Genomic DNA, 27,370 nt, shown 5'->3' on the forward strand with positions numbered 1-27,370 from the left:
AAATAAAAGTGAGGACAGTGGACACCCTTGTCTTGTTCCTGATTTTAGTGCAAAAACTTCAAGTTTCTCCCCATTTACTAATATGTTGGCTGTAAGCTTTCATAAATAGCTTTTATTATATTGAGATATGTTCCTTCTATTCCCAGTCTCTGTAGGACTTTTATCATGAAGGGATGTTGGATTTTGTCAAACGTTTCTCTGCACTTAATGAGATGATCATGTGATTTTTGTCCTTCAACCCATTTATATAATGTATGACACTTATAGATTTGCATATATAAAACCATCCTTGCATCTCTGGGATAAAGCCTACTTGGTCAGGGTGAATGATAGTTTTGATATACTCTTGTATTCTGTTTGCCAATATTTTGTTGAGAATTTTTGCATCTATGTTCATGAGGGAGATTGGTCTGTAATTTTCTTTTTTTGCTCTATCTTTGGCTGGTTTTGGTATCAGGGTGATGCTGGTCTCATAGAAGGAGTTTGGTAGAATTCCTTCTTTTTCTATTTCCTGGAAAAGCTTAAGAAGCAATGGTGTTAGCTCTTCCTTAAAGGTCTGGTAAAATTCAGCAGTGAATCCATCTGGGCCTGGGCTTTTTTTAGTTGGGAGAATTTTGATAACTGTTTGGATCTTCATGTTTGTTATAGATCTATTTAAGTGATTAATCTCATTTTGATTTAATTTAGGTAGGTCATATAAATCAAGGAAATCATCCATTTCTTTCAGATTTTCATACTTTGTGGAGTATATACTTTTATAGTATGTCCCTATGATCTTTTGAATTTCTCTGGAATCTGTTATGATGTAACCTTTTTCATCTGATTTTATTAATTTGTGACTCTTCTCTCTTTCTTTTGGTCAGATTTGCTAAGGGTTTATCAATCTTATTTATCCTTTCAAAGAACCAACTCTTTGTTTCATTAATTCTTTGGATTTTTTTTGTTTGTTTGTTTCTATTTCATTAATTTCTGCCCTAATCTTTATTATTTCTTCCTATCTACTGATTTTTGGTTTGCCTTGTTCTTCTTTTTCCAAGGCTTTAAGGTGAAGCATTAAGTCATTTACTTGCAACCTTTCTAATTTCTTAATATAGGCACTTAAGGCTATAAATTTACCTCTTAGAACTGCCTTCATTGTGTCCCAGAGATTTTGGTATGTTGTGTTCTCATTATTGTTTGACTCTATAAATTTTTTGATATCCTTCTTAATTTCTTCATTGAGCCATTCATCATTTAGTAGTGTATTGTTTAGTTTCCATGATTTTGTGTATGCTCTATAGCCTTTCTTGCTACTGATTTGTAGTTTAATTCCATTGTGGTCAGGTAGAATGCAAGGAATTATTTCAATTTTCCTGAATTTGTTAAGATTTGCTTTGTGTCCTAATATATGGTCTATTTTAGAGAATGTTCCATGTGCTGCTTAAAAGAATGTATATTCTGCAGCATTTGGATGAAATGTCCTGTAGATATCTGTTAGGTCCATTCCTTCTATGACCTCATTTAGTCCAGATGCCTCTCTGTTTATTTTTTCCTGGGATGACCTGTCAATTGATGAGAGTGGGGTGTTAAAGTCACCCACCACCATTGTGCTTGGTGTTATCTGTGACCTTAGTTCTAATAGTGTTTGATGAATTTGGGAGCCCCCATTTTAGGTGCATATATGTTTAGGGTTGTAATGTCCTCCTTTTGGAGTGTGTCCTTAATAAATATAAAGTGACCTTCCTTATCTTTCTTTCTTTTTTTTTTTCAAGGTAGTGTCTCACTCTGGTCCAGGCTGACCTGGAATTAACTCTGTAGTCTCAGGGTGGCCTTGAACTCACAGTGATCCTCCTACCTCTGCCTCCCAAGTGCTGGGATTAAAGGCGTGTGCCACCACACCCGGCTCCTTATCTTTCTTGACCAACGTTGGACTGAAGTCTACATTGTCAGATATTAGGATAGCAACCCCTGCTTGTTTTCGAGGCCCATTTGCTTGAAACACCGTTTTCCAACCTTTCACCCTAAGATAATGTCTATCCTTTGTAGAAAGGTGAGTTTCTTGGAGACAACAAATTGTAGGATCCTGCTTTTTAACCCAGTCTGCAAACCTATATCTTTTAGTTGCGGCATTGAGGCCGTTGATATTAAGAGATATTATTGAAAGGTGTGCATTTATGTTTGCCCTTTTTTTTTTTTTTTTTTTTTTTTTGTGGTTCCGGTTCCTCCTTTGCTTTCTTGTGTTAACTAGTATTTGAGTATTGCTTGTTTTTTCCAGGTTCCTTATATGTGTGCTTTTCCTTTTCTTCAGCATGGAGGATCCTATCAAGTATTTTCTGTAGAGCTGGTTTTGTCTTCAAATACTCCTTTAACCTGCTTTTGTCATGGAATGTCCTTATTTCTCCATCTATTTGAATGGATAGCTTTGCAGGATAAAGTAACCTTGGTTGATAGTTGTTATCTTTCAGAATTTGGAATACATCATTCCAAGCACTTTTGGCTTTTAAAGTTTGTGTTGAGTAATCTGCTGTGATCATGATGGGCTTGCCTTTGTATATGACTTGATTTTTTTTTCTCACTGCTTTTAATATATTTTCTTTGGTTTGAGTATTTTGTAGTTTAATTATGTGACTGTGAGAGGTTCTTTCCTGATTTTGTCTGCTGTTCTATAGGCTTCCTGTATCTTTATTGGCATCATTTTCCCTACTTAGGGGTTGTTTTCTTCTATGATTTTGTTGAAAATACCTGTTATGCCTTTGGAGTGAATTTCTTTTACTATGCCCTGTATTTTTTTTTTTTTTTTTTGAGGTAGGGTCTCGTTCTAGCCTAGGCTGACCTGGAATTCACTATGTAGTCTCAGGGTGGCCTCGAACTCATGACACTCCTCCTTCTGCCTCCCAAGTGCTGGGATTAAAGGTGTGTGTCACCATACCTGATGTTTTTATCTCTTCACAGTGTCCCAAATATCTTGAATTTCCCATTCATGCCTTTGTATTGGTTTGTCTTTCTCTTTGTTGGACTGTATTAAGATTTGCCACCTGGTCTAGTTTAGCTCTTATGTCCTCTCTTTGATCCATTCTTCTGGTGAGACTTTCTACAGAGTTTTCTATTTGACTTACTCTGTTTTTCATATCTAGTATTTCAGATTGGAATTTTTCATTATTTTAGTTCCTTACTCATGTTTTGTATTGACTTCCTTATTTCATTAAATTGGTTTACTGTGTTCTCTTTCAGGAGTTGGTTTTCTTCTTTGATTTCTTTCTTTCCTTTTGGTTTTCTTAGGTAGGGTCTTGCTATAGCTCAGGCTGACCTGGAATTCACTATGTAGTTTCAGGGTGGCCTTGAACTCATGGCAATCCTTCTACCTCTGTCTCCCACGTGCTGGGATTAAAGGTGTGTGTCACCATGACTGGCTCTCTCTCATTCTTTTTTCCTCTCTTTCCCACTCTTTACTTTCAAATAAATAAATACAAATGTCGTAATGCCAGGTGTGATGGAGCACACCTTTAATCCCAGCACGTGGGGGCCTGAGGCAGGAGAACTGCTGTGAGATCAAGGCCAGCCTGAGACTACACAGTGAAGTCCAGGTCAGCCTAGGCTAGAGGGAGACCCTACCTCAAAAACAAACATGAACAGCTGGGCATGGTGGCACATGCCAATACTCAGGAGGTAGAGGTAGGAAGATCACCATGAGTTTGAGGCCACCCTGAGATTACATAGTGAATTCAGGTTAGCCTGGGCTGGAGAGACCCTACCTCGACAAAACAAAACAAAACACACACACACACACACACACACACACACACACACACACACAAAATACTGGCTGGAAGGTGCTTGCCTTCAGAGCCTAACAACCGAGTTTGATTCCCCAGTACCCACATGAAGCCACATGCACAAAGTGGCACATGCATTTGGAGTCCATTTTCAGTGGCTAGAGGCCCTGGAATGCTCATTATCTCTACTTTCAAATAAATAAATTAAATAAATAAACAAAAAACAAAGAAGGGGGGCTGAAGGGATGGCTTAGTAGTTAAGGTGTTTGCCTGTAAAGCCAAAGGACCCAGGTTTGACTCTCCAGTACCCACGTAAGCCCAGATGCACAAGGTGGCATATGCATCTGGAGTTTTGGCCCTGGTATGGCCCACTCTCCTCTCTCTTTCTCTATCTGCCTCTTTCTCTCAAATAAATTAAATAAATAGATAAAGAAAAAAAGGCTTGGGATACAGAAAATGAGGTTGGGAATAACTCTTGCTATGTTGTACATCAGCGTCCTTTAAACTTGAAACTTGTCTAGCCAGGAGGTGGTGCTTCACGCTTGTAGTCAGAGCACATGGGAGGATCGGATTGGTCGGATCGTTTGAGGTCAGCCTGGGGTAGACCTTTGACTTATTTCCCGTCCTTTATTAGGGGTTATCCTCTCTGTTGTAGTACATGGCAGCGTCATAACCTCCCGGGCTACTGAGCAGCAGGGGAACCCTCTGTTCATACTCGTCCAGACCCGAAACAACCTGCAGGTGAGGAGGAAACCTTCAAATGTGAAGGGCCTTTCAACTCTGGCGCTGGGTGCCCGCCACACCTCACCAGGTTGTGAAGCCCAGATGGACAAATTGTGTCTTTGCTTTTGTAAGGTTCATTTCACTTCCCTCCAGCCTCCTCTCCCCGCCGGAGGGAGCTCCACGTCGCGGGCAGGAAGCGCCCAAGCCTCCTGTGTCTGGACAGGCGTCTGGCATGCTAGGCCCCGCAATGCGCTGGGACACAACACTAGCAGGGAACCTACAGGTGAGGACACGCCCCCTCACGGCCCCGGCTCTGCTCTCCCGAGAGGTCTTTCTCTCGCGAGAGTACGGTAGTGCCCGTTGCAGCCCGGACTCGCCCTCCCGGGTCTCAGGACTGCGCCCTCCTCCCTATTCCCCCATCCTTCCACCCGCGCTTCGCTCTCCGATTGGCTGATGGGGACGGGTCAGTTTTTTTCCTGGCGAGAAAGTGGTTCCACAACTCGTCCTTCTTCTGGCCCCGCCTCCGGAGCCTGGGGATTGGACGGCCGGGGCAGATGTCACGCGCTTCCGCGACAGCGCGGACGAGCCAATCAGGAGCTTGGCGTATTTTACAAACTGGGGAAGTAGCAGCCGCAGAATCCCAGAAAGTCCGGAGAAAAAAGCTAAGGAAGCGGAGGTCACCCCGAAGGGCTTCCCGGGAAGGCGCGGCACAGGAACTCTGGAGGAGAGGAATTCTTCGGAGGTTTCTAGGTTGGAGAGTTGTTTGGGGTCCTGGGACGAAAAAGCAGGTTTGGGGTGTCTGGACGCGTCAGCCAGGACAGCGGCCTTGCAGGCAGTGGGAGCGTCTGGGCTCATGGATTGGGGTCAGGGGTGGAAGTATCAGGGATGTCAGTACCGATGCCCCGGTCTTTGATCCCCGGTCCTCTCTCCTTTCTTTGTTCATCGCAGTTGTAGCCACCATGACCACTTTCCAAGCCACGAAGGATTCTCTCCTGCGGGGTGTAACGCCGACCCCTAGCAAGATTCCTGTCCGCACTCAGAGATGCCCAGATAACCCCACAATCAAGCCGTACCCCCCGGACCAGGAGAACCAAGATCCAAGGGTAAGAGGGGACTGGTAGGTGAAGAGAGTAAAGACAAGGTGGTATCACACATCTGCAATGCACCCCAACGCTGAATCCCAGCTTTTTGTTCTCCCTCTCCCAGAGACTGGTCCAGAAGCCACCACTCAGTACCTCACGCTCCCTCGTTGATGCAGCTGGCTCCAGACGGAAAGCCTTGCACCAAACTGAGAAGTCACAGAGATTGATGGGGGTCACTCAGCTCCGGAACCCCTTGGAAGAGCTCAAGCCTAGCCCTGGGGAACAAAACGTCCAGTATGGGCCCCCTCCGCAGACAGGTACCTGTTGGAGACCTGGGAACAGAGTCCCTGACTGAGTGGGAATGGAAAGGTCACAGTGGGGTTTTATACAGCCCCTGGTATTTTGCTTACTATGAGTTCTGGGCCCTACTTTTGGAAAGCTTTAAAAAAAAATGGACCCTGAGACTCCATAGTGAATTCCAGGTCAGCCTGAGCTAGAGTGAGACCCTACCTCGAAAAAACAAAAAACAAAAAAAGGGCTGGAGAGATGGCTTAGCGGTTTAAGGCACTTGCCTGCAAAGCCAAAGGATCCCAGTTCACTCCTCAGGACCCACGTAAGCCAGCTGCACAAGGGAGCGCACTTATCTGGAGTTTGTTTGCAGTGGTTGGAGGCCCTGGTGCGCCCATTCTCTCTCTCTCTCTCCGTCTCTCTCTCTCCCTGCCTATTTCTGTATCTCTCTCAAATAAATAAGTAAAATAATTTTTTTTTTTTTTTTGAGGTAGGGTCTCACTCTGGCCCAGGCTGACCTGGAATTAACTATGTAGTCTCAGGGTGGCCTCGAACTCACAGCAGTCCTCCTACCTCTGCCTCCCGAGTGCTGGGATTAAAGGCATGCGCCACCACACCCCGCTCTAAATAAAAATTTTTAAATTAAAAAAATAATTAATTTATTTGAGAGCGAGAGGGAGAAAAAAGCAGATAGACAGAATGGGCGTGCCAAGGCCTCTAGCCACTGCAAATGAACTCCAGATGTATGTGCCCCCTTGTGCATCTGGCTTTAAGTGGATATGGGGAACGTGAGGCCTTTGGCTTTACAGGCAAGCACCTTACCCACTAATCCATCTCCAGCCCCTGGAAAGATGTTTTTTTCCTTTTCAAATTTTTATTTTTTTTAAACAACTTTCATGATTATAAAAAAACATCCCATGGTAATGCCCTCCCTCCCCCCACTTTCCCCTTTGAAACCCCATTCTCCATCATACCCTGGAAAGATTTTTTTTTTTTTTTTTTTTTTTTCTGAATTAATGTCTCACTCTAGTCCAGGCTGACCTAGAATTCACTCTGTAGTCTCAGGGTGAACTCAAATTCAAGGCTATCCCCCTACCTTTGCCTCCCAGGTGCTGGGATTAAAGGTGTGTGCCAACACACCCAACTCAGCTTTTTGCTGTTTGAAACCATCTCTTCTGAAGCTTATTCAGCAACTCCAGTCACATCAGTTACTCTGTGTTGTCTTACTTTTATAAGTTGCCCATACTTCTGCTCGAGTCTGTTAGTTCTCAGTAGTTGATGATAGCTTCTTGATGACGGGGGTTTTGTCTTATTCATCTTTGGCCCCAATGCTTAGAGAATGTGTGTATATGTTTATGTGTATGTGTGTGTGTGTGTGTGTATATATATACATATATATATATGTATATATATGTACATACATACATACATATGTGTGTATGTGTTGTCCATGCATGTATATGTGCATGTGTATGGAGGCCTGAAATCAATGTTAGGTGTCTTCCTCAGACATACTCCATGTTATTGTCTTATATATTTATTTATTTATTTATTGAGAGAGAATGGGCACACCAAGGCCTCTAGCCACTGCAAATTAACTCCAGACATATGTGCCACCTTGTGCACCTGGCTTTACATGGGTACTGGGGAATTGAACTTGGGTCGTTAGGCTCTGCAGGCAAGCACCTTAACTGCTAAGCAATCACTCCAGCCCATATATTTTTTTAAATTTTATTTTTATTTGAGAGGGAAAGAGAATGGGCACACCAGAGGCTCTAGCCAGTGCAAACAAACTCCAGAGACAGCATGCACCACCATGTGCATCTGGCTTACAGGATACTAGGGAATTGAACCTGGGTCCTTAGGCTTTGCAGGCAAGGGTCTTAATAACTGCTAAGCCACCTCTCTAGCCTACACGTTATTTTTTTCCGATAGGATCTTTTACTGAACCTGGATCTAAAGGATTTGGCAAGTCCCATGAAGCCTCCTGCTTCTATCTCACCAGTGCTGGGATTACAGTCATGTGTCCCTGCATCTGTTTTATTTTTGTTGTTGTTATTTGTTTGTTTTTACATGGGTTCTGGGGATCCAAACTCAGGTCATCATTGCTAATGCTGTTAGCACTTTCCCATTGAGACCTCTCTTTTTAACTTTCTTTTTCTTTTTTTTTTTTTTTTGGTTTCACTCTAGCTCAGGCTGACCTGGAATTCACTATTTCACTATGTATTCTCAGGGTTGCCTCAAACTCTCAGTACTCCTCCTACCTCTGCCTCCCTAGTGCTGTGATTAAAGGCATGTGCCACCACTCCCGGCTTTATTGAACATTTTTTGCGACATGGTCTCATGTAATCCAGGCTAGTCTTGGAAGTTTATGTAGAGCTGGGATCAAACCCAGGGCTTTATGCATACTAGGCAAACACTCTACTAACTAAGCAACGTCCCCAGCCGTACAATAGTATCTTACATGAAGTTCTTCAAACATTTGCTAAGCTGGTTCAATTGAATGAGTTTCTTTTCTTTTCTTTTTTTTTTTTTTTTTTTTTTTTTTTTTTTGGTTTTTCAAGGTAGGGTCTCACTCTAGCTCAGGCTGACCTGGAATTCACTATGTAATCTCAGGGTGACCTCAAACTCATAGCGATTCTCCTACCTCTGCCTCCCGAGTGCTGGGATTAATTAAAAGTGTGTGCTACCGTGCCCAACAGAGTTTATTTTCTTTACTTAGGAGAAACCCTCATGGCATCTGCCATGTGTTTCTCCATGTAGGGCAGTTAAGAGGACAAACAGTGAGACTCAAGGAAAAAAATGAGAGAGCAGATATCAGAGGTGAGACCGAGAGAGTCAGAGCAGAAATGAGTAATGATGAGAGTTACACTCATGGCTACCCCAAGTTTAAAGAAATTGCATAGGTAGCAGGCCTAGAGTTAGTGAGATCACCCATGTGGTGAGTTAGTCAAGTTGCAGATATGGGGTGCAAGGGAAATAATACACATGGTAGATTCAGAGACCAGAGGAAAATCATGCATGTAATCAAAGTGAGAAGATACCCCAAAATATAAAGCAGTGGCAAACAGAACAGTTCCCCCCAGACCAAGAAATAGTGTTATGCTCTCCCTACCCCCAAGCTGAGTGAGGAGGAAGCCAGAGTCATATATGCCCTGGTGACCCAAAGGAGGAAAGGCAGAGCAGAACAGCAGAGCCAGAAATGGGCTGAGCTGAGCTGGGTGGTGTGGAGCCCCATTAAAAAAAACAAAAACAAAAACAAAAAACAAACTATTTTTATTTATTTATTTATTTGAGAGAGAGACTAGGTGTACAGTGCCTCTATCCTCTACAAATGAACTCCAGGTGGATGTGCCACCTTGTGCATCTGACTTTATGTAGGCACTGGGGAATTGAACCTGAGACATTAGGCTTTACAGGCAAGTGCCTTAACTGCTGAGCCATTTTTCCAACACCTCCCATCCCTGCCCCTTTTTTTTGAGGTAGGGTCTCATTCAAGTCCAGGCTAACCTGCACCTCACTCTGTAGTACCAGCCTGGCCTTGAACTCACAGTAATCCATCTGAGTGCTAGGATTAAAGCCATATGCCACCATGCCCTGCTTTTTTGCTTATTTTTTGTCTTTCAAGGTAGGGTTTCATTCTAACACAGGCTGATCTGAAATTCTCTATGTACTCTTAGGGTGGCCTTGAACTCATGGCGATCCTCCTACCTTTGCCTCCCGAGTGCTGGGATTAAAAGTGTGTGCCACCAAGCCTGGCATTTTTTTTTTTTGCTTAAGACAAGTCTTATGAGACAAGGTTTCATGTAGTCGAGTCCATTTTGTAGTGGAGGGTGGCCATAAACTTTTGATCCTCTTTCCTTCAATACCCAAGTGCTAGAATTACAGGTGTGCACCATAAAATTTGACTTGAGTGAGTCTCTTTTGTTCACTCTTGCACATCAGGGTGACTATAGGGTCCCTGGCCTCTGAATCTCCCCTATTCCCTTTCCTTCTTGTCTCATTCCCTTGCAGATGCTCCTGGGGCCATAGAGTTTGTGGCTGACCCTGCAGCCCTGGCCACCATCCTGTCAGGTGAGGGGGTGAAAAGCTGTCCCCTGGGGCGCCATTCCAGTCTGGCTCAGAGAGTACTGGTTCGAGGGAGCAAGGGAGGCACCGTGCGGAGGGGCCAGGTAATAAGGGTATGAGATCAGTCTGGGGTGGGCTGAAGAGGGATTTCTGACCTCTTGCTGATAACCTCTGTTGGGGTCCCAGAATGCTCGGGCTTCAGCATATCTGGCTCCCAGAACCCCTGTCCACCGACTGGACCCTGCCAGGTCTTCCTGCTTCTCAAGGCTGGAGGGACCAGGACCACGAGGTCGAACTTTGGGTCTCCAGGGGATGGAGACTGTGGTGAGTGCCCTTGAGGAGCTGATACTCAGGCCTTCTGGGAACTTATTCCTGGGAAAAAGTAAGGTCCTGAAGAGAAAAAGTACCTTATGATGAACCAAGGGGTTCTGTCAGCATGGATGGGCTGGTGGGGATGCCTGGTTTGGGGTCCCCTTCTGACTCTGCCATCATGTTTTGCTCCTATGGGTCAGATTCCACCTTTACGACCTTCCTTTCACCCTTCCGCCCACCCCAGCTTAAAGGAGTTAAGAAGAGAGACGTGTGGCAACAGCCGGTGAGTTGAGGGTATGAGAGAATATGGGAAAGAATAAAGCAGTGTCTGGCATAGAGTCCCAAGAGCTGGGGGCCTTCCAGCAGTTTTTGGACACCCTTCCACCCCAAGAGAGGGATGGGAGCAACCTGTGACCTTGGAATAGAGTCCAGGTCTTCATAGTCAGGCTTCAGTAACCTGGAGAAACGGGATGTGAAACAGAAATGTGAAGTTCTGTTTTTCTTGTCTAGAGTATAGACTAGCAAGACAGGATTTGAGTTTCTTTTTTTTTTTTTTGAGGTAGTTTCTCACTATAGCCTAAGCTGCCCTGAACCTACTATGTAGTTCAGGCTGGCTTCAAACTCACAGCATGCCTCCTCCCGAGTACAGGGTTAAAGGTGATCTGCCACCATGCCCTTGACCGTTATCACTATTAGTGAAAGTTTGAAAGTTTGCCTTAGCCTTTCTGAGTTTTGGTTTTATTTATTTATTTTGTTTGTTTTTTGAGGTAGGGTCTAGCTCTAGACTAGGCTGACCTGGAATTCACTATGTAGTCTCAGAGTGGCCTTAAACTCATGGCAATCCTCCCACCTTTGCCTCCTGAGTGCTGGGATTAAACCACACCTGGCTGGTTTTATGTTTTTTATTAACTATTTTTATTTGCTTATTAGAGAGAGGGATAAAGAGAGAATGGGTGCATCAGGACCTCTAGCCACTGCAAATGAACTCCAGATGCATGTACCACCTCGTGCATCTGGCTTACATGGAACCTGGAGAATCAAACCCAGGTCCTTAGGCTGTCAGGCCTTAACTGCTAAGCCATCTCTCCAGGCCTGTTTTGGTTTTTTGAGGTACAGTCTCACTCTCTAGCCCAGGCTGACCTGGAATTCACTATGTAGTCTCAGGGTGGCCTCAAACTCACAGTGATCCACCTACCTCTGCCTTTCAAGTGCTGGGATTAAAGGCGTGCACCACCACGCCCGGCTCCAGCCCTGGATGGGGGTTAATCAGGATGTCTTGCCACTGCAAACAAATATCAGTGCTTATACCGCTTTTTACATGGGTACTAGGGAACTGAAATGAACCTGGGCCAGAAGACTTTGCAAAGCAAGTGCCTGTAACCACTAAGCCGTCTCCCTGTTTATCATTCAAGTGAAAATAATGTACCACTAGGGAATTATTGTGAAAGTAAAATAATATGGTATTGGTAAAGCAGTTTGCAGATGACCAGCCCATACTTAATATTCAGTGACTGCTATTGTCTTTATTGTCATCAGGACTAAAGTGAGTCAGGCCTCAAGATTACTCCTGGAAACACCAGTTCAGCCTGGTGAGTATATCTAGCTATAGACATAGAACAGGACTGGGTGAGCTGCCTGCAATAGAAACAAGACAAGAAAAAAGTTCAGCAGGCTTTGTGTGGGGGGGTGTGGGCTGAGGAGGTGGGGAAGCAAGGAGGCTAAGTCAGAACAAGCTAGAGGGCCAGGAGTGTAGCTCAGAGCATTTGCCTGGCATTTCTGAGGCTCTGGGTTCAATCTCCAGAACTAGAGAGAGAGAAAGCAGGAGAGGAAGGAATCTTGATAGGCTTGAGGTTGGCCAGTTGCATTTGGGTCCCCATTTCTGCTGACTTCCTATAAGATTGAATTTCCATTCACTGTTCCATTCCTTGGCACTAAGATCCACCACAGCCTCTAGCCTATTCAGGGTGTTCAGATTTCAAAATGCTTGCTGAGATAGTGTTGGGCTCTCAGGGGATGTTGGATGAGTCCCTGAGCCTGATGGACAGTGGGGGCTGTTAAGCTGGTATACCCTCTCCATTGGTTACAAAACCCTGTACCAGACTGTGGTGTATGTTCAGGACACTAAAGCAAGTATCTTGTCCCCTCCCAGCTTCCTTGCTACCTGAAGGAGAGCATGAAGTCGCTTCTCACTCAGATGAAGGGGGAGGACCTCTCTTGGGTTTGGCCCAGCGAGTACCATTAAGAGAAACTCAAGAGATAACACAAACCAAGGTGAGACTTGACTTTCTTGGGATGCAGGTGTGGACTATAGGAGATGCTTGGGGGATTCCACAGGGCAGCCAACACTGAAGATGGTAGAGCCAGGCAGTCCAGGGCCTCAGAATTTTATTGGGTCTCAGTTTGCCCTAGTTGGACCCAAGTCATCTACAGATGACTTTACCAGGTATCTAGAGCATGGGGTGAGAAGTGACAGATTGATATGTATTTGTATCACCATCAGATCATTGAAAGGCACATCTAGTACTTACTTGTCAGCCAAGAGCATTCATCCCTTCATTACACAAATATTTACTGACCAACTATTGAATGCAGACACTGTTCTAGATTCTGAACATATATAATCTAAAAGAGAGTGACAAAAATTAACACATATATAGAATATATAGAATGTAAATGGTGATCTATTCTCAAACTAATAAATAAACAAGGCACTGAAGAGAATTGAGTAGGAGAATTTAAAATACAATTGGAGGGCTGGAGAGATGGCTTAGCAGTTAAGGTACTTCCCTGTGAAGCCAAAGGACCCAGGTTCAGTTTCCCAGGACCCACATAAACCAGATGCACAAGGCGGCACATGTGATTGGAGTTCATTTACAATGGCTGTAGACCTTGACATGTCAGTTCTCTCTCTCAAATAAATTAATTTAATTTAATTAAAAATAGTTTCTAGCCAAGCATGGTGGCATATGCCTTTAATCCCAGCACTGAGGAGGCAGAGGTAGAAGGATCACTGTGAGTTCAAGGCCACCCTGAGACTATGTAGTGAATTCCAGGTCAGCCTGGGCCAGAGTAAAGCTCTACCTTGAAAAAAACAAAAAAATAGTTTCTTCAGATGGGCATGGTGGCGCACACCTTTGATCCCAGCACTCGGAAGGCAGAGGTAGGAGGATCACTGAGTTTGAGGCCACCCTGAGACTACATAGTAAATTCCAGGTCAGCTGGGCTATGGCAAGACCCTCCCTCAAAACACCAAAAAAAAAAGGAGTTGGGCATAGTGACACACACCATTAATCCAAGCACTCGGGAGGCAGAGGTAGGAGGATCGCTGTGAGTTCAAGGCCGAGACTACATAGTGAATTCCAGGTCAGCCTGGGCTAGAGTGAGAGACTACCTCAAAAAGCCAAAATAAGTAAAACAGAATCACACTGGCTGCTACAAACAAGACATAGGAAGGCAAAGACAGAAAGATCATTCTTCTCACCTATTTTCTGTCCCTAGGACAGTGTTATCTCCCATACAATGCCCTCTCCTGTCTCTATGGCCCAGCCCATGCCTGGCCGTGTGGTACCACTTTCTATCACCCGCCCATCACCCTTTGGAAAGGCTCAGCGTGTGACTCCCCCAGGCCTCCCAGCAGCGGTTTGTATCAGCAAATCCTGGGGTCAGGGTAGAAGCAGAACAGTCTGCTGGAGAACCCTGCTAGGTCTAGGTCTTGTCACTGCTCAGACACCCACATCTCTCCCCAGACCTCATATTCATTGTTGCGGCGTCTCGCCAATCGACCCAAAGCCCAGTTCACACCCATCCAGTCAGCCCCCAGAGTCCAGAAGGTAAGAGAAGGCAGAAGAGGTAGTTGTCATGGGCCAAGACTGGGGAGGAAGGGAGATGTGTGGGTATTGGATTCAGCACAGGGAGTCTTGGCCCCACCTTTTGTGTGCTAGGTGATGCATTATTTCTATTGCAGGCCCAGTGGTTAAGTGGCCTCTCTCCTCAGTCCTGCCCAGAAGAGCCTGCCCTGCCCTGGGTAAGTGTCAAAAGCCTTCCTGTGCTTGAGGTCCCTGGTACTGTCCCGTTGGCCTGGAGGACTAGCTGCCTGGTGATTTGAGGCAGATCTGTTGTCTGGAGAAGCTACTTGTCCCTCTCTTGCTGCTTCTATGTTGTCCCTCCTGGTCTAAGTCTACAGTCAGTCTCTCTTCCCCCTTACCCTCTCTGTGATAATTCACTCTATCTCCAGCTTGCCTCAAATTTTTATCCTCCTGACTCAGCCTCCTGAGAGCTGGTATTACGGCGTGCACAACCATACCTGACATCTAGGACCTCTCAGTAACTTTGATCTGTTCCTCATGAGGGTGGGGACAAATGGTCTTTTCTTCTGGTCCCAATCTGACTTCCTCACCTGCCCCCTTTCCTTCAACATGGCAGGAGCAAATTGCTGTAAGGTTGTTTGACCAGGACAGCTGTACCAGGTTGCAGGAGGAACCTGGGAAACCACCTGGGACAAGTACTTCTCAACCTCACTCCAATAAAACCCTCAACCTGCAAGAGCTAAAGATGCAGGTGGGCCCATGGGGACCACACCTTTGATGCCTCTGGGCCATGAGGGCTGAGGAAAGGGGAGCTGGGAGGAAGAGATTGAGGTATGGGAAGAGGACAGTGTGGGAGATCTAAAGAACCCACAGTGATGACACACTGGGACCCTCTCTCCTACCACAGCGCATCAGTATCCTGCAGCAACTCTTGCGACAGGAGGTAGAGGGGCTGGCAGTAGGCAAGTGTGTCCCTTTTGATGGAGGCTGCTCTCTGGATATGGTTGAACTTCAGCCCCTGCTGACTGACATTTCTAGAACTCTGAGTACTCCACAACATAATTCTGAAACTTCTCACCCTCCTGGACTGTCAAAGCACAGTGGACTTACAGAGCCCTGCCTTGCGGAGGAGTGTGTGGAACCACAGCCCTGCCAGGGATTAAAGGCTGAGGTGGCTCAGGCCTGCTCTGCCACAGACCCAGGGCCCACGGAGCCCTGCTGTAGGGCTGGACTGGAGCCTTCCTTTCAGGAACAGGCTGAAGTCCCAGGTCCTTGCCCTCCAGCACAGCCTGGACACCCTGAGGCCTGCCATAAGGTAGAGCCTCTGAGGGCATCAGTTGCCCACTCCCTAAAACCTAAAAGCCCAGAGTCCAGCTCAAAAGACTGCTGCAATCAGGGGCCTCTGGCAACCACCAGTCTGACCTTCTCTTTCCAAAGTCCACTCTGTGCCAGCCCCCCTATTCACTCACTTCAGCCTCTGAGGCCCCAGACAGGCCAGTCAGGTAAGGAGTTGGCTGGATAGGGCATGAGGAAAATGGGTCCTTTCATTGCATGTGCAGTGCCGTGCTTTCTTTCCTTTTGCTCCTACGGGAAGAAAGTTGGAGCTGCTTCCTAATTCTGTGCTCCTAATTGGCTTGAACCTTGGGGAGGGAAGAGGGTAATACCTGGTGGGAGTATAGGACTCCAGAACCCCCCTCTAAATTCTCCATGACCCTCAGGCCTCAGCAGTCTGGCCCCTCGAACTCTGGCCCTGAGACAGCGCCTCAAAGCATGTCTCACCGCCATCCACTGCTCCCAGGAGGCCCGTCTGGATGACGAGTGCGCTTTCTACACCAGCCGAGCCCCTCCCCCAGGACCCACCCGCGTCTGCACCAACCCTGTGGCTGTGTTGCTTGAATGGCAGGATTCCCTGGTGAGCCTCACCCACGCAGCAAGCCTGTAGAAATTGGGGGTGGCATCAGGGCTGACCTCACTTTTTTTTCCCCCTAATTAGTTAAGGAAATGATGATTTCTTTCTGTCTTTGTCTCCAGTGTTTCATTCCAGTTGGTTCTATGGTCCCACAGGGCTCTCCATCGTAAGACTCCAGCCTTCCCTGGCTTCTGCTATGCTGAGCTTACCCCTTCCCTTTAGCCTTATTTATTGTTGGTCTACCTATGGGACTGGGAGCCAACACCCTTTTATCCATTAATAAAGTTTCTATGGTATCAAAATGTCCAGCTAGTGAATTTACCGTGTTCATAGTACAGCCACTGCTGTTGCTCTCGGGTTGTCCACATGGTGGCAGTGTGCTCCAACTTAGAGGTCTCTCAAGATCATGGGGTTCCTGCTGTCCTGCAAGAAGGGAAGTCTTCATGTTCTTGCCTAGCCCACATTTTCAGCACACTTGAGTGGGCTGGGTGCAGTTGTGGGACTTGTTCCTCCTGAACCTTGAGTCCCACTTCCAGGAGCCATCAGCTACTTCCTCCTTGACAGCATCTCTGCTAGAACTCTCTTGGTTGGCACCTGTTGATCGCAGCTGTTCCAAGGCTGAGGCAGGAGCAGCACTTGAGCTGTTATAAGCCAGCCTGGACTACATGGCTGTGCTCCATCTTAAAACACAAAAACATGATAGAAAGCTGGTCATGGTGCCACATGTCTTTAAGTCTTTAATTCTAGTACTTGGGAGGCTGAGGTAGTAGGATCACCATGAGTTCAAGGCCATCCTGGGCTAGAGTGAGACCCTGCCTCAAAATAAATAAATATAGGGCTGAAGAAATAGCTCTGCTGTTAAGGCGTTTACCTGCAAAAGCCTAAGGACCCAAGCTTGATTCCCTGTTACCCATATAAAACCAGATGTACAAAGTGGCACATGCACTTGGATTCCATTTGCAGCAGCTGGAGGCCCTGGTGCATCCATTCTTTCTGTCTGCTATCTCTCTGCTTGCCAATAAATAAAAATACATTGGGCTGGCACATGCCTTTAATCCCAACACTTGGGAGGCAGAGGTAGGAGGATTGCCAAGAGTTTGAGACTACATAGTGAATTCCAGGTCAGCCTGGGCTAGAGTGAGACCCTACCTTGAAAACAAAAAATTATATATAGAGGAGGGGGGGGAGAGGGACAGCTTGGCAGTTAAGGCGCTTGCCTGTGGAGCCTAAGGATCCAGGTTTGAATACCCAGTACCCACATAAAGCCAGATACACAAGGTGGCACGTGTGTCTGGAGTTTGCAGTGGCTAGAGGTCCTGACGCACCCATTCTCTCTTTCTTTGCCTCTTTCTCAAATAAATAAAATATTTTAAAATAAGCTGGGTATGGTGGTGCATGCCTTTAATCCTAGCACTTGGGAGGCAGAGGTAGGAGGAGCGCCATGAGTTTGAGGCCACTCTGTGATTGCATAGTGAATTCCAGTTCAACCTGGGCTGGGCTAGCGGGAGACCCTACTTCAAAACAACAAATCCTGGTAGGATTCTCCATCCAGTGGTAGAAGTGCAGGAACACTAGACCCACAATTTGGAATCCTCCCTTGGTGTCCCCCTCTCCCCCTCAACCTACAAAGGGAGCTTTCCTGGAAGAGATACTTACCCCTTGCTACACCAGAGCTGAATCCTCCCCACCCACCCGCCCCAACGTGAAAATTGACTTGGCGAAAACTGTCAAGGTAGGAGTCCTTTTAGGGGGTCAGGAAAGGACCCCTCTCTCACACACACACTTTGTACCAAGATAAGCAGCAACACACAATCCCCCGACCTCACTTTATTGGAAGAGGCAAAGGAAGCTGTAGCCCCAGGACCTAGCCTGGAGAGAACTGCGATGGGCACTGTACACAATGAGTTTTAAATACTAGGAACGAAGTCACTGGTTCCTCCTGTTCACAGGAAGGCTCCAAGGCTGGGAGCCTGGAGCCTGAAAAATGAAGATGAGGGAGGAGGGGAAGAGAAGAGTAAGTTGTCATGACCCGCGTCCAGTGCCTACCCTGTGCTAGTCTCCTTCCGCCCAGCAGGCTTCTGTTTCCGTTCTTCCCTTCCCATGCCGACAAGGCCCTCTTCCTCCTCGTGAGCCTCTGGGCCCCGCTAGTGAAACTGCTCCCCAGCTCCAGGCCAGAGACAGCCATGACCTCTGCCCTTCTCTGGAGCGCTAGCTGATCTAAGCAGCTCTACTCCTCCCGCCGGCCTCGGGCCCGCAGCCACGTAGACCCTTAAGCTCCTAGAATCAGCCCATGCAGGTAGACTCAAGGAGCGGGAGGGTTCGCCCCGCCGCCAGGATCTCAAAGGATGGGGCCTTGGGCGGGGCGAGCTGGAAGTGGGTGTGCACGGGAACAAAGGGACAAGCAGGAGTGTGCGAAAGGTTCCCGGCTCAGTCCGGGTAGATGATGAAACCCGAGAAGGTGCTGTACTTGTTGGTGTTGCCGCCGTGCACCTTCCCGCCGTCCAGCTTGATGAAGACCTCGTCGCCCACATCTAGGTGCAGAATGACGCTGTTGCTGGCGTAGTCATAATTCTGATCCGCGTCCTGGGCAATGGCGCTGGCCCGGACCTAGCGAGGGAGGAGAAGTAACCACTTAAGTCCTGCGCAGGGCTGGGGTGGAATCGCTGCTGGGGCAAAGGTGGACAAGGAGAGTCCAGGAGATGGAATAGCCTCTGCCATTCACCGGCTATGTAGCTGCAGCACAACTCTGTCCTCGGCCTCAGTTTGAGACTAGGGTGTTGGGAAGGGTGGGGGTGTAATGAAGCCCGCTTTATGAAGTTGTTAAGTGTTACTACATGCGGAGTTCAGACCAGTGGTTTGTACATAGAAAATATTACGTAAAGGTTGCTGTTATTACTCTCGTTTTCAAGTAAAATTAGTAGGGCATGGCGGTGCACACCTTTAATCCCAGCACTCCAGAGGCAGAGGTAGGAAGATCACTGTGAGTTTGAGGCCACCCTGAGATTTCATAGTGAGTTCCAGGTTAGCCTGGGTTAGAGTGAGACCCTACCTTGAGAAGCCAGTAATAATAACAAATAAAAAAGAAAAAAGGCCAAAACTAAAATTAGTCTGTAGGATACGTTTAAGATCCAGTGCCCACTTGGATCTCCTGAACTTGTTCCCTTCCCTGGTACTGGCATTAGTGTGTCTTTGCAAGTCCCAAGGCATGCACCTGGGAAAGGCACGACACTGTTGCGTTCTGGCTTGTGGGACATTCATTTCCCTGCAGAGCACCAGCTGGTGCCCGGATGACAGGGATGATGTGGAGGTCACCTGCTGCCAGAATGGGGAGCCCCATCTCTCCTAAAGCCTCGTAGCAGTCTCCTCGCGCAGCCAGCCCCCTTTATTCTATCCCACCGGGACTGGTTATTAACTCATTAATTATTCATCATTATTCTAATCATTATTTACAGTCCCCAGGGCCGCAGCGCCCGCTCCGCCTGTCTTGGAATACAGAGTGAGAGCTGCACAACCCCACCCCCTCCAAAGCAACACACTCTAAATACACCTTCTGATTCCTCCCACGTGCCGGCACACACCAAGCCCACCTACTTAGTGAAACATAAAGACACACTAAGGTTTTCTTCACACCTAGAATACACTCGAATCATGAGCACACATACAGACACACTATCTATTTATTTATTTATTTGATTTTGGTTTTTTGAGGTAAGGTCTCACTCTAGCTCAGGCTGACCTCTGGAATTCACTATGTAATCTCAGGGTGGCCCCCGACACAGAGCAATCCTCCTACCTCTGCCTTCCTAGTGCTGTTTAAAGATATGCGCAGCCAGGTGTGGTGGCACACGCCTTTAATCCCAGCACTCCGGAGGCAGAGGTAGGAGGATCGCCATGAGTTCAAGGCCACCCTGAGACTACAGAGTTAATTCCAGGTCAGCCTGGACCAGAGTGAGACCCTACCTCGAAAAACCAAAATAAATAAATAAATAAATGCAGGTATGCACCACCACGACCTGCTTCAACCCTCTTCTTTTTGCTTGGGTTTCCCTGGAGGTCCTATTAAGAAAAGACCCTAAAACAGGTATAGGAGGTGGACTGGGGTGGTGTCCTTCTTGGCTCAGAAAAGCACTGCAGGGCCCAAGGCTCAGACTGAGTAGGCCTGATGCTCTAGGGCAACACCCCCTCTGTGGCACATTCTGAGGTCACTGCTCAGCCCCAACCACTCCCTCCCCTCCCCTGCACAGTCCAGGCAGCTCCCTACACCTCAATGATGGCCTCTTGATGGCTCACGTGTGCCCTTTCATGAGTTCAGTCCTTGGTGCTATACACTAAAAACAAGACAGAAGTGATTTTGACTGCCAGTGGGGCAGCAAGCAGTGAAACCTGTAGGCTGAGAGGTTGCCCGGGAGGATATGCCACCTACAGATCAGGCCAGGGTCCAAAGCCTCCTTTCCTCCAGTTCCTTGCCTCCTAGCTCCTCCAAATCAAAATCCAATCTGCTCGTTCCACAACTTAACTGCCCTTGAGCTGTCAGACCAGTTTCCATCTACAGACTCAGTATTAACTGAGGGCAAGGCCTGGTTTAGACTTGGCCTCAGGTTCTGGGATGGGTAATAGGACAAATGCCTGGCAAATAGCCAAGTTAGTGTTTTTCTTTTCTTTTTTCTTTTTAAATTCAAGCTGAATTCCATCACAAAGCCAAGGCAGCTGCCCTCCCATACACACACCGCCAAGATAAGATTCCAATGTAATTCTGAACAGCCAGATTCCTTGTCCCATGCCAGAGCTGGGAAACCCATACAGCAGGAAGAGTGCTCCCAGGAGAGAGAGAGGACAGCTCAAGACCCAAGGAGAAAAATAGGTAATGCGTAGGGTAAACCACCACACACATTTGGTGTGGGCCCTACAGTTGGAGTGTGATGTCGAGGCTACAAAGACATTATACTTTGAGTCATGAATTCTAATTCTAACACCATTCTTAAGGCTCTGTTAGACTTTGGGCAGGCGATTTTCTTTCTCTGGCACCTAATTCCACCCTTTTGTCCAATGAAGTGATTTCAAAGTTCTTGGTAGCCTGGTATTCCTAGATTCCCTGATGCTGTTTCTGGAGGGAGGAATTAGATTGTAGGCTGCGTGCAAAGACATTAAGGAAGCCATCAAGTCAGATCTGGGTATATTAGTGGTAGAGGGGATATCTCACCTGTCCGTTCTTCATCAAATCAGCCCACATGCTGGTGCCATCGCCGCCTCTCATGAGCACATGGTAAGCGAAGAAGTAGACACCAGGCATGGGACAGGTGAACTTCCCACTGGCTGCCTCGTAAGCGTTGCCCACGTTGGTCACCACATCGTCAAAGCGCAGCACTTCGTAACCCTCGTGAGGCCGCCTTAGACCCGCATAGAAGGCAATTCGAGGCACGTAGCCTGCAGGGGGCGCTGCCCCTCCGGGACCTGGGCCGGGAGGACCTGGGGGACCTGGCCTGCCTGGCTCTCCCGGGGGCCCTCTAGGACCTGGGGGTCCTGGGGGACCCCTTAGGCCTGCCTTCCCGCGCCGGCCCGCCTCTCCCTTGGCACCTGGCGGGAAGGGAGGCGCGGAAGCGGGCGCGCCGTCGGGGCCAGGGTCTCGGGGCCCGTGGGGATCACACACCATGCGGCAGCGACCCAGCATCTCATAGTGCGTGGGCCCGCGGGAGCTGTGCACCAGCAGCGGGATGGCCACCAGCAGCAGCAGCACCATGGCCACCCCGACGGCCGCACCCGCCACCCGCTTGCGGCGGCTCAGCCGTGACGCGGCCAGGGCCAGCAAATCCTCCTCGCTTTTGGGCGCAATGGCGGCGGAGGCCCGGGGCTCTCCGCGGGGTCGAGCCTGGGTCTAGATTCCCACCCCCCGACGGGTGTGCCCCGGGCAGGCTCCTGTCCCCGGTGGAGCGGTTCCCCACAAGATGCAGGTCCCCCGTGGGTCGGGGCCAGGGACAGCTCCTGAGGGTTCAGAACCTGAGTGTGGTCTTCTTTGACCCTCTTTCTCCCTCCGCGCAGTCCTGAGATCCGCAGTTTCTTGGACGGCTGGTTTCTTAAGGGTCTAGTGAGGATGCCTGCTCGCTGGACACTGGCTTTCTCACAGATGTCGGCGTCTGGGTCCCCGTGCTCCCCTCGAGGATCTCTCGCATCCGGAGCGCCAACCGATCGGTCCCAGCTCTCTCTGGACGTCCCAGGCTCCGCGCAGCGGGTGGCGCCCGCTGGATGCAAACCTCGTCGGAGAGTTTGCACCCAGCTCTGGGAAAGCGCTCCCTGCCTCCTTCCGCAGCCGTGGCCGCAGCCCTGAGGAGAGCCCGGGCCGGCAGTCTCTCTCCCGCCAGCGATCTCTCTCGGCGTCCCTCACCTTGCTCCGCTTCGTCCCCGGGCAGCAGTGCGGGTGGAGAGTGTCGCTGCGCGGCCGAAGCCACTATAAGCGGCCGAGAGCCCAGCGACCCCTGGCGCCCGGAGCGGGAAGCGCGGGGGCGGGTCTGGCCGCGAAGCCTCCTCCACCGCCCCTCCGAGCCCCCCGGGGCTTTCGGGTTGCTTGTGGGTTCCCAGGGCTCTGCAGAGATACGCGGCAGCCACCGAATCCTTACTTTCGCCCTCTGTCCAGAGTTTGGCAGAGGAAACCGAAAATAGCGATGGGATCAACAGGGGTCAGGGTACAGACACATGGAGAAGATGGAGGGGGGTTGTGAAGCTAAACAAGGAGTTGGGGGGGGGCTCATGCAAACAGCAAACAAGCCAGCGGCAGGGGCTGGGAGGATAGCAATTCACCACCCACACCCCTCAGCGCCACGAACGAATACCGAATAACATATGGCAAAGGGTTCAACTTGTTGGCCTGAATGGGAAAAGGCAAATCTCTCTAGGTTGGAGGTGCACAGCAACCGAGGGGGTGGGGGGAAGAGAGAGACAGAGACAGACACTGGGAGAATGAGCCGGAAACGGACAGAACAGCAGAGAAGGAATGACAGAGAAATCAAAATCAAAGAGACAGACAGAGATGCGACGCAGAGACAGAGACAAAGCTTAGGAAAGAGAACAACTGACAGCTCCTAAGGGGAAGAGGGAGAGACAGAGACCGAGGGAGAGAGACAGGAGCCTAGACAGGTTGACAGATCGAGAGAGAAATGTAAATGGCGCGCTGCAGAGAGACACCCAGGTCCGTGTTCGGACTCCAATGTGACATATCAACTGTGGGGAAGACGCGGGGGCGGGGCAGTTCTGCTAGCCGAACGGTAGGCTCTGGGCCTGTGTGCATTGTGACAAGAGTGCTGCAGAGTGTGGGGGTGGTGATGGGATCCTGGCCTTGTGTGTCCCTGGGTGATGAGGTCTGTGGACCGTGAGCTGTCTTTGTGTGCACTTGTAAGAAACTGTTTGAAGTGGGTATAAAGGTTCTCGAAATTTGAGACCCCACAAATGCCTATTCTTTTGTTTCAGGACTGTAGCCTATGGAGTTTCCTGGTGAGAAAATCAGAAGGCTTCTTGGTTTCCAGTTGCTCAGCGCAGCCCAACCTGTCTTGCGCCAGTCCCAGACTTTTTCAGCCGCACATATATTGGCACCTTCCTCCCTCTTCAAATATTTGCAAGGGGGTGCGGGAGAAGACCGGGAGGAAGACAGAGAAATTAGACCCTACATCATGAGTGTTTGGTTGGTTATGCATAGTAACATAATTGAAATGCAGATTAGGTATTAGGCACCTGTCTGTAAGAGATGACAATGTCTGCTTTCAGGATGACCAAGTGGGAACATTAGCTGTAATAGGTCAGGGTCCAGAAGGAAAGCCAGTGGCTGCATCATTTCTTAGGGTCTGGACGCTCTGGGGACCCCAGGCTAGAGGCTGGGAAAAGGTACTCTGGCACTAGCGAAAGTGCAGGTGTGTGGAGATCTGGCAGTTGACAGCATAGGCCTCTTAGGGAGGAGGAGGGCAATCCAGGAACGTGAGGTATAAAATATGTTGTATAAAATGGAGGGCATGAGGTACACCAGAGCATAGTTGTTGGGTACACGATGCTTTCCTCCTTCCTCGCTTCCTGTACTCCTTCCGTGGACCTCCCACCACAGTTCGTAATGAAGAGGTTGCTGAGGCTGGGCGCGTGAGAAAGGTTTGGGGAGAAGATATGTGCCTGAAAGGATTGGGAGAGAAAGGATTGGCAGACAGTGGGGGAGGGGCTCCTTCTCCAACCATAAATACAAATTTTATTCAAGGTCTTTGTCACCATTTGTCTTCCTCGGGGGGCTGAGGACCATGTCGGGCCTGTGCATGTCTAATTCCAGATCTGCTCCCCCAGGCTGGATGATGGATGGATCAGAGAAAGCAGGCGGGTGTCACACCAGCCTCAGGCCCCATCCACCCCAAGTCCTGCCATCGTTTTCTTTCCCCATGTTTTCCCTTCATTCAATAGAGGCCTTCTCTGCCCAGCTTTGTGCCCCACCCCATTCATCCTACTCCCCAACACCCCATTTTTGATACCCTCACCTCAGCCCCTTTCAGGTGTCGGGTCTCTTCTCTCAGAGCTTCCCACTCTGCTCCTATCCCCAGCCAGGGCTGTGAACTGCGGTGACCAGCAGGGCTTCAGGCAGCAGCGGGTGTGTTTGGTGGTGGGTGGGTGGGGGAGCAGGCTTGGCTCACAGGGAGCAGAGGGGCCAGCTCCATGAATTTATTCATGTTCTGTTGCTCTTTCCCCACGCTCTGGAATGAAGCTGCCAGCTCACCAGGTCCTTATTGCCTCATCGGCAGCTGTCACATTCGTCCAAGGAGGGACCTAGGTAGGACCATGATCAGCTGGTACTCTTGGGGCCAGAATCCAACAGGGACTGCTGAAGCATGGGCTGGGGTCTTGGACAATTTACCCAGAACTCCTCCAGTGGAGATCACAGGAAAGTAGGAAGCGAATCTTGTGCAGCAGGACAAAGAGGAGATGGTGCAGGTGAGGGCAGAATAGATGGGAAGAAGGTAAGGAGAGGATAACTTTACTGTCTTCAATTCAAAAGCATCTGAATACTGCACGAAGCTACCATGCACTAATGCTGACTATAGTCCCAAATTACACACTTGAGCAAGGTGTGGTGACGCACGCCTTAATTCCCAGCATTTGGGAGGCAGAGATAGATAGGATTACTGTGAGTTTGAGGGCAGCCTGAGACTACATTGTGAATTCTAGGTCAGCCTTGGCCAGAGTGGACCCTACCTCAAAAAAATAAAAACAAAAACAAATTACACACTTGCTCTTTTCTAGTCCTTGAAGGACTCCATAACAATAACTTAAGTGGAATGCATCCTCACCAGTCCTGGAACCCAGGGGTTTCCCCAGAATTTCCCCTAGAGCTATAACCAGGTATGTATCAGAGTTCTAAGGACCAGACTGTAGATTAGCATGTGATTAGCATATCATTTGCATGTGTTATGTGCCTTCAACTCTGCAGAAGTTTTCATGTTAAATTTTTATGAAGTCTAGCAGAGAGATCCTGGCTCCTTGAAGGTTCTTTTGTTTTTTTTCTCTCAGATTTCTTATCACTGACCCAGACTTCCTCCAGGAAAGAAAAGAGGTGAGGAGGTGAGCACTAGAATGTCTGTGGGAGGGAAGATTTTGGCTATGTGATTGACTTTCACCACTTGTACAAGCCTCAGTTTCCTCATCTGTAAGAAAAGAGAAACTTGCTGATGGTCTGGGTCTGTTACGATTGAAGGAAACACTTTTCACCGTGACCTGTCTCCTTCCTCCCCTTCAGGGTTAGCAGAATGATTTTCTCCCACCTTGCTCACATTCTGGCCTTTAGCTCTACATCAGAGGTTACCTAAGCTGGAAGCAACTTGTGTTGCCTGGTACTATACCTCTTGTATGAAGAAGAGAAAATTTTGTCCATTTGAGAGGATAGGGGATTGCATAGGCAGAGAAATGACATTGAGTGCTAATTGTATTTTACATGTATTTATGTATTGTTATGATCATTATTATTGTATTATTATTATTATTATTATTATTATTATTATTATTATGGTTTTTCAAGGTAGGATCTCACTCTAGCCAGACTGACCTGGAATTCACTATATAGTCTCAGAGTGGCCTCGAACTCACAGCCATCTTCCTACCTCTGTCTCCTGAGTACTGAACAGGTGATCCATTTATTTATTTATTTATTTTTCGAGTTTTCAAGGCAGGGTCTTGTTCTAGCCCAGAGTGACCTGGAATTTACTATGTATTTTCAGGGTGGACTGGAACTCATGGCAATCCTTCTACCTCTGCCTCCTGAGTGCTGGGATTAAAGGCATGCACCACCATGCCCAGCTTTATTATTATTTTTGTTTGTTCCGAAGTAGGGTCTCACTCTAGCCCAGGCTGAACTGGAATTCACTGTGTCATCTCAGGTGGGCTATGTCAACTCATGGTGATCCTCCTACTTCTGCCTTCCAAGTGCTGGATTAACGGCATGTACCACCATGCCTGGCTCTATTTATTTATTTTTGAGAGAGAGAGAGAGAATGGACACACGAGGGCCCCTAGCCACTGCAAAGAAACTCCAGATGCATGTGCTGCCTTGTGCATCTGATTTATGTGAGTACTGGTGAATCAAACCTGGGTCCTTAGGCTTCACAGGCAAACACATTCATCACTAAGCCATCTCCAGCCCCCAGATATTTATTTTTGAGACAAGGTCTCATGAATCCTAGGCTGGCCTTGAACTCAGTAAATAGAATGATCTGATCCTTCTGCCTCTACTTCTGAGTGCTGGGATTACAGCTATGTAGCACCACATCTAATTTTATGCAGAAAGAAACTAGGACTTCCTACATGTTAGGAAAGTAGTGTACCTACTGAGATACACTCTAAATTTTAGTATATTAAAATATTTTTATTCATTTATTTTCAGAGAGAAAGAGAGAGAATGGGTTCACTAGGACCTCTTGCCACTGCAAATGAACTTCAGATGCATGCATTACTTTCTGTATCTGGTTTGATGTGGGTACTGAGGAATTGAACCCAGGTGATTAGGCTTTGCAGGCAAGCATCTTAACCACTGACTTGTCATTCCAGACCCAAAACTCCCATTCTAAGAATGTCCCTTGCAGGGTTGTAACTGGGCAAACCATTCCCCCCCCCTTTTTTTTTTTGGTTTTTCGTGGTAGGGTCTCACTCTGGCTCAGGCTGACCTGGAATTCGCCATGGAGTCTCAGGGTGGCCTCGAACTCTTGGTGATCCTCCTACCTCTGCCTCCCGAGTGCTGGGATTAAAGGCGCCACCACGCCCCGCCCATTTCCCCTTTCTTAACTCCAGCTTCCTCATCTGTAAATTGGGGATGACACATGAACCCCTCAAGGGTACAGCAAGGATGCAATGAAAACTTGCATGTTAAGAGCCCTAAAACAGAGCTGGAGAAATGGCTCAGTGGTTAAAGGCACTTGCTTGCAA

The 27,370-nt window shown here is 48.1% G+C and overlaps 2 protein-coding genes across 3 annotated transcripts; one reads left to right on the plus strand and one right to left on the minus strand.

The window, feature by feature from the left end:
* The first annotated feature begins 5,098 nt into the window (after nt 1–5,098).
* Nucleotides 5,099–16,242, plus strand: LOC101602653 (trophinin associated protein). 2 transcript variants are annotated; one of them, XM_004668529.2, is made up of 15 exons: nt 5,099–5,225; nt 5,424–5,578; nt 5,682–5,874; nt 9,860–10,017; nt 10,100–10,237; nt 10,426–10,508; nt 11,762–11,814; nt 12,375–12,496; nt 13,724–13,864; nt 13,972–14,055; nt 14,190–14,249; nt 14,648–14,782; nt 14,939–15,533; nt 15,750–15,943; nt 16,063–16,242. In XM_004668529.2, exons 2-15 carry the CDS (start codon nt 5,435–5,437, stop codon nt 16,108–16,110), a joined length of 2,148 nt encoding a protein of 715 aa, XP_004668586.2. In that variant the 5' UTR covers nt 5,099–5,225; nt 5,424–5,434; the 3' UTR covers nt 16,111–16,242. The 2 variants fall into 2 exon arrangements, with proteins under 2 accessions (XP_004668586.2, XP_045008405.1); XM_045152470.1 differs by lacking the exon at nt 5,099–5,225 and having other exon boundaries at nt 5,457–5,578; nt 5,660–5,874.
* A 1,525-nt stretch (nt 16,243–17,767) lies between these two features.
* Nucleotides 17,768–22,332, minus strand: C1ql4 (complement C1q like 4). The gene is made up of 2 exons (XM_004668579.2): nt 21,141–22,332; nt 17,768–18,547 (listed from the first exon to the last, which is right to left on the minus strand). Exons 1-2 carry the CDS (start codon nt 21,675–21,677, stop codon nt 18,368–18,370), a joined length of 717 nt encoding a protein of 238 aa, XP_004668636.2. The 5' UTR covers nt 21,678–22,332; the 3' UTR covers nt 17,768–18,367.
* Between the last annotated feature and the right edge of the window lie 5,038 nt (nt 22,333–27,370).

Source organism: Jaculus jaculus, chromosome 6 (genome assembly GCF_020740685.1).
Source record: "Jaculus jaculus isolate mJacJac1 chromosome 6, mJacJac1.mat.Y.cur, whole genome shotgun sequence".
NCBI classification, from domain to species: Eukaryota; Metazoa; Chordata; class Mammalia; order Rodentia; family Dipodidae; genus Jaculus; species Jaculus jaculus.

Excerpts from the sequence above, each read along its gene's own strand:
- LOC101602653 (XM_004668529.2), top strand. The coding sequence starts at position 5,435 with ATGACCACTTTCCAAGCCACGAAGGATTCTCTCCTGCGGGGTGTAACG. Across the intron at positions 5,875-9,859 it reads TGGGCCCCCTCCGCAGACAG|ATGCTCCTGGGGCCATAGAG; the intron begins GTACCTGTTGGA and ends ATTCCCTTGCAG. Across the intron at positions 13,865-13,971 it reads CCCCAGGCCTCCCAGCAGCG|ACCTCATATTCATTGTTGCG; the intron begins GTTTGTATCAGC and ends ATCTCTCCCCAG.
- C1ql4 (XM_004668579.2), bottom strand. The coding sequence starts at position 21,677 with ATGGTGCTGCTGCTGCTGGTGGCCATCCCGCTGCTGGTGCACAGCTCC. Across the intron at positions 18,548-21,140 it reads ATTTGATGAAGAACGGACAG|GTCCGGGCCAGCGCCATTGC; the intron begins GTGAGATATCCC and ends CTCCCTCGCTAG.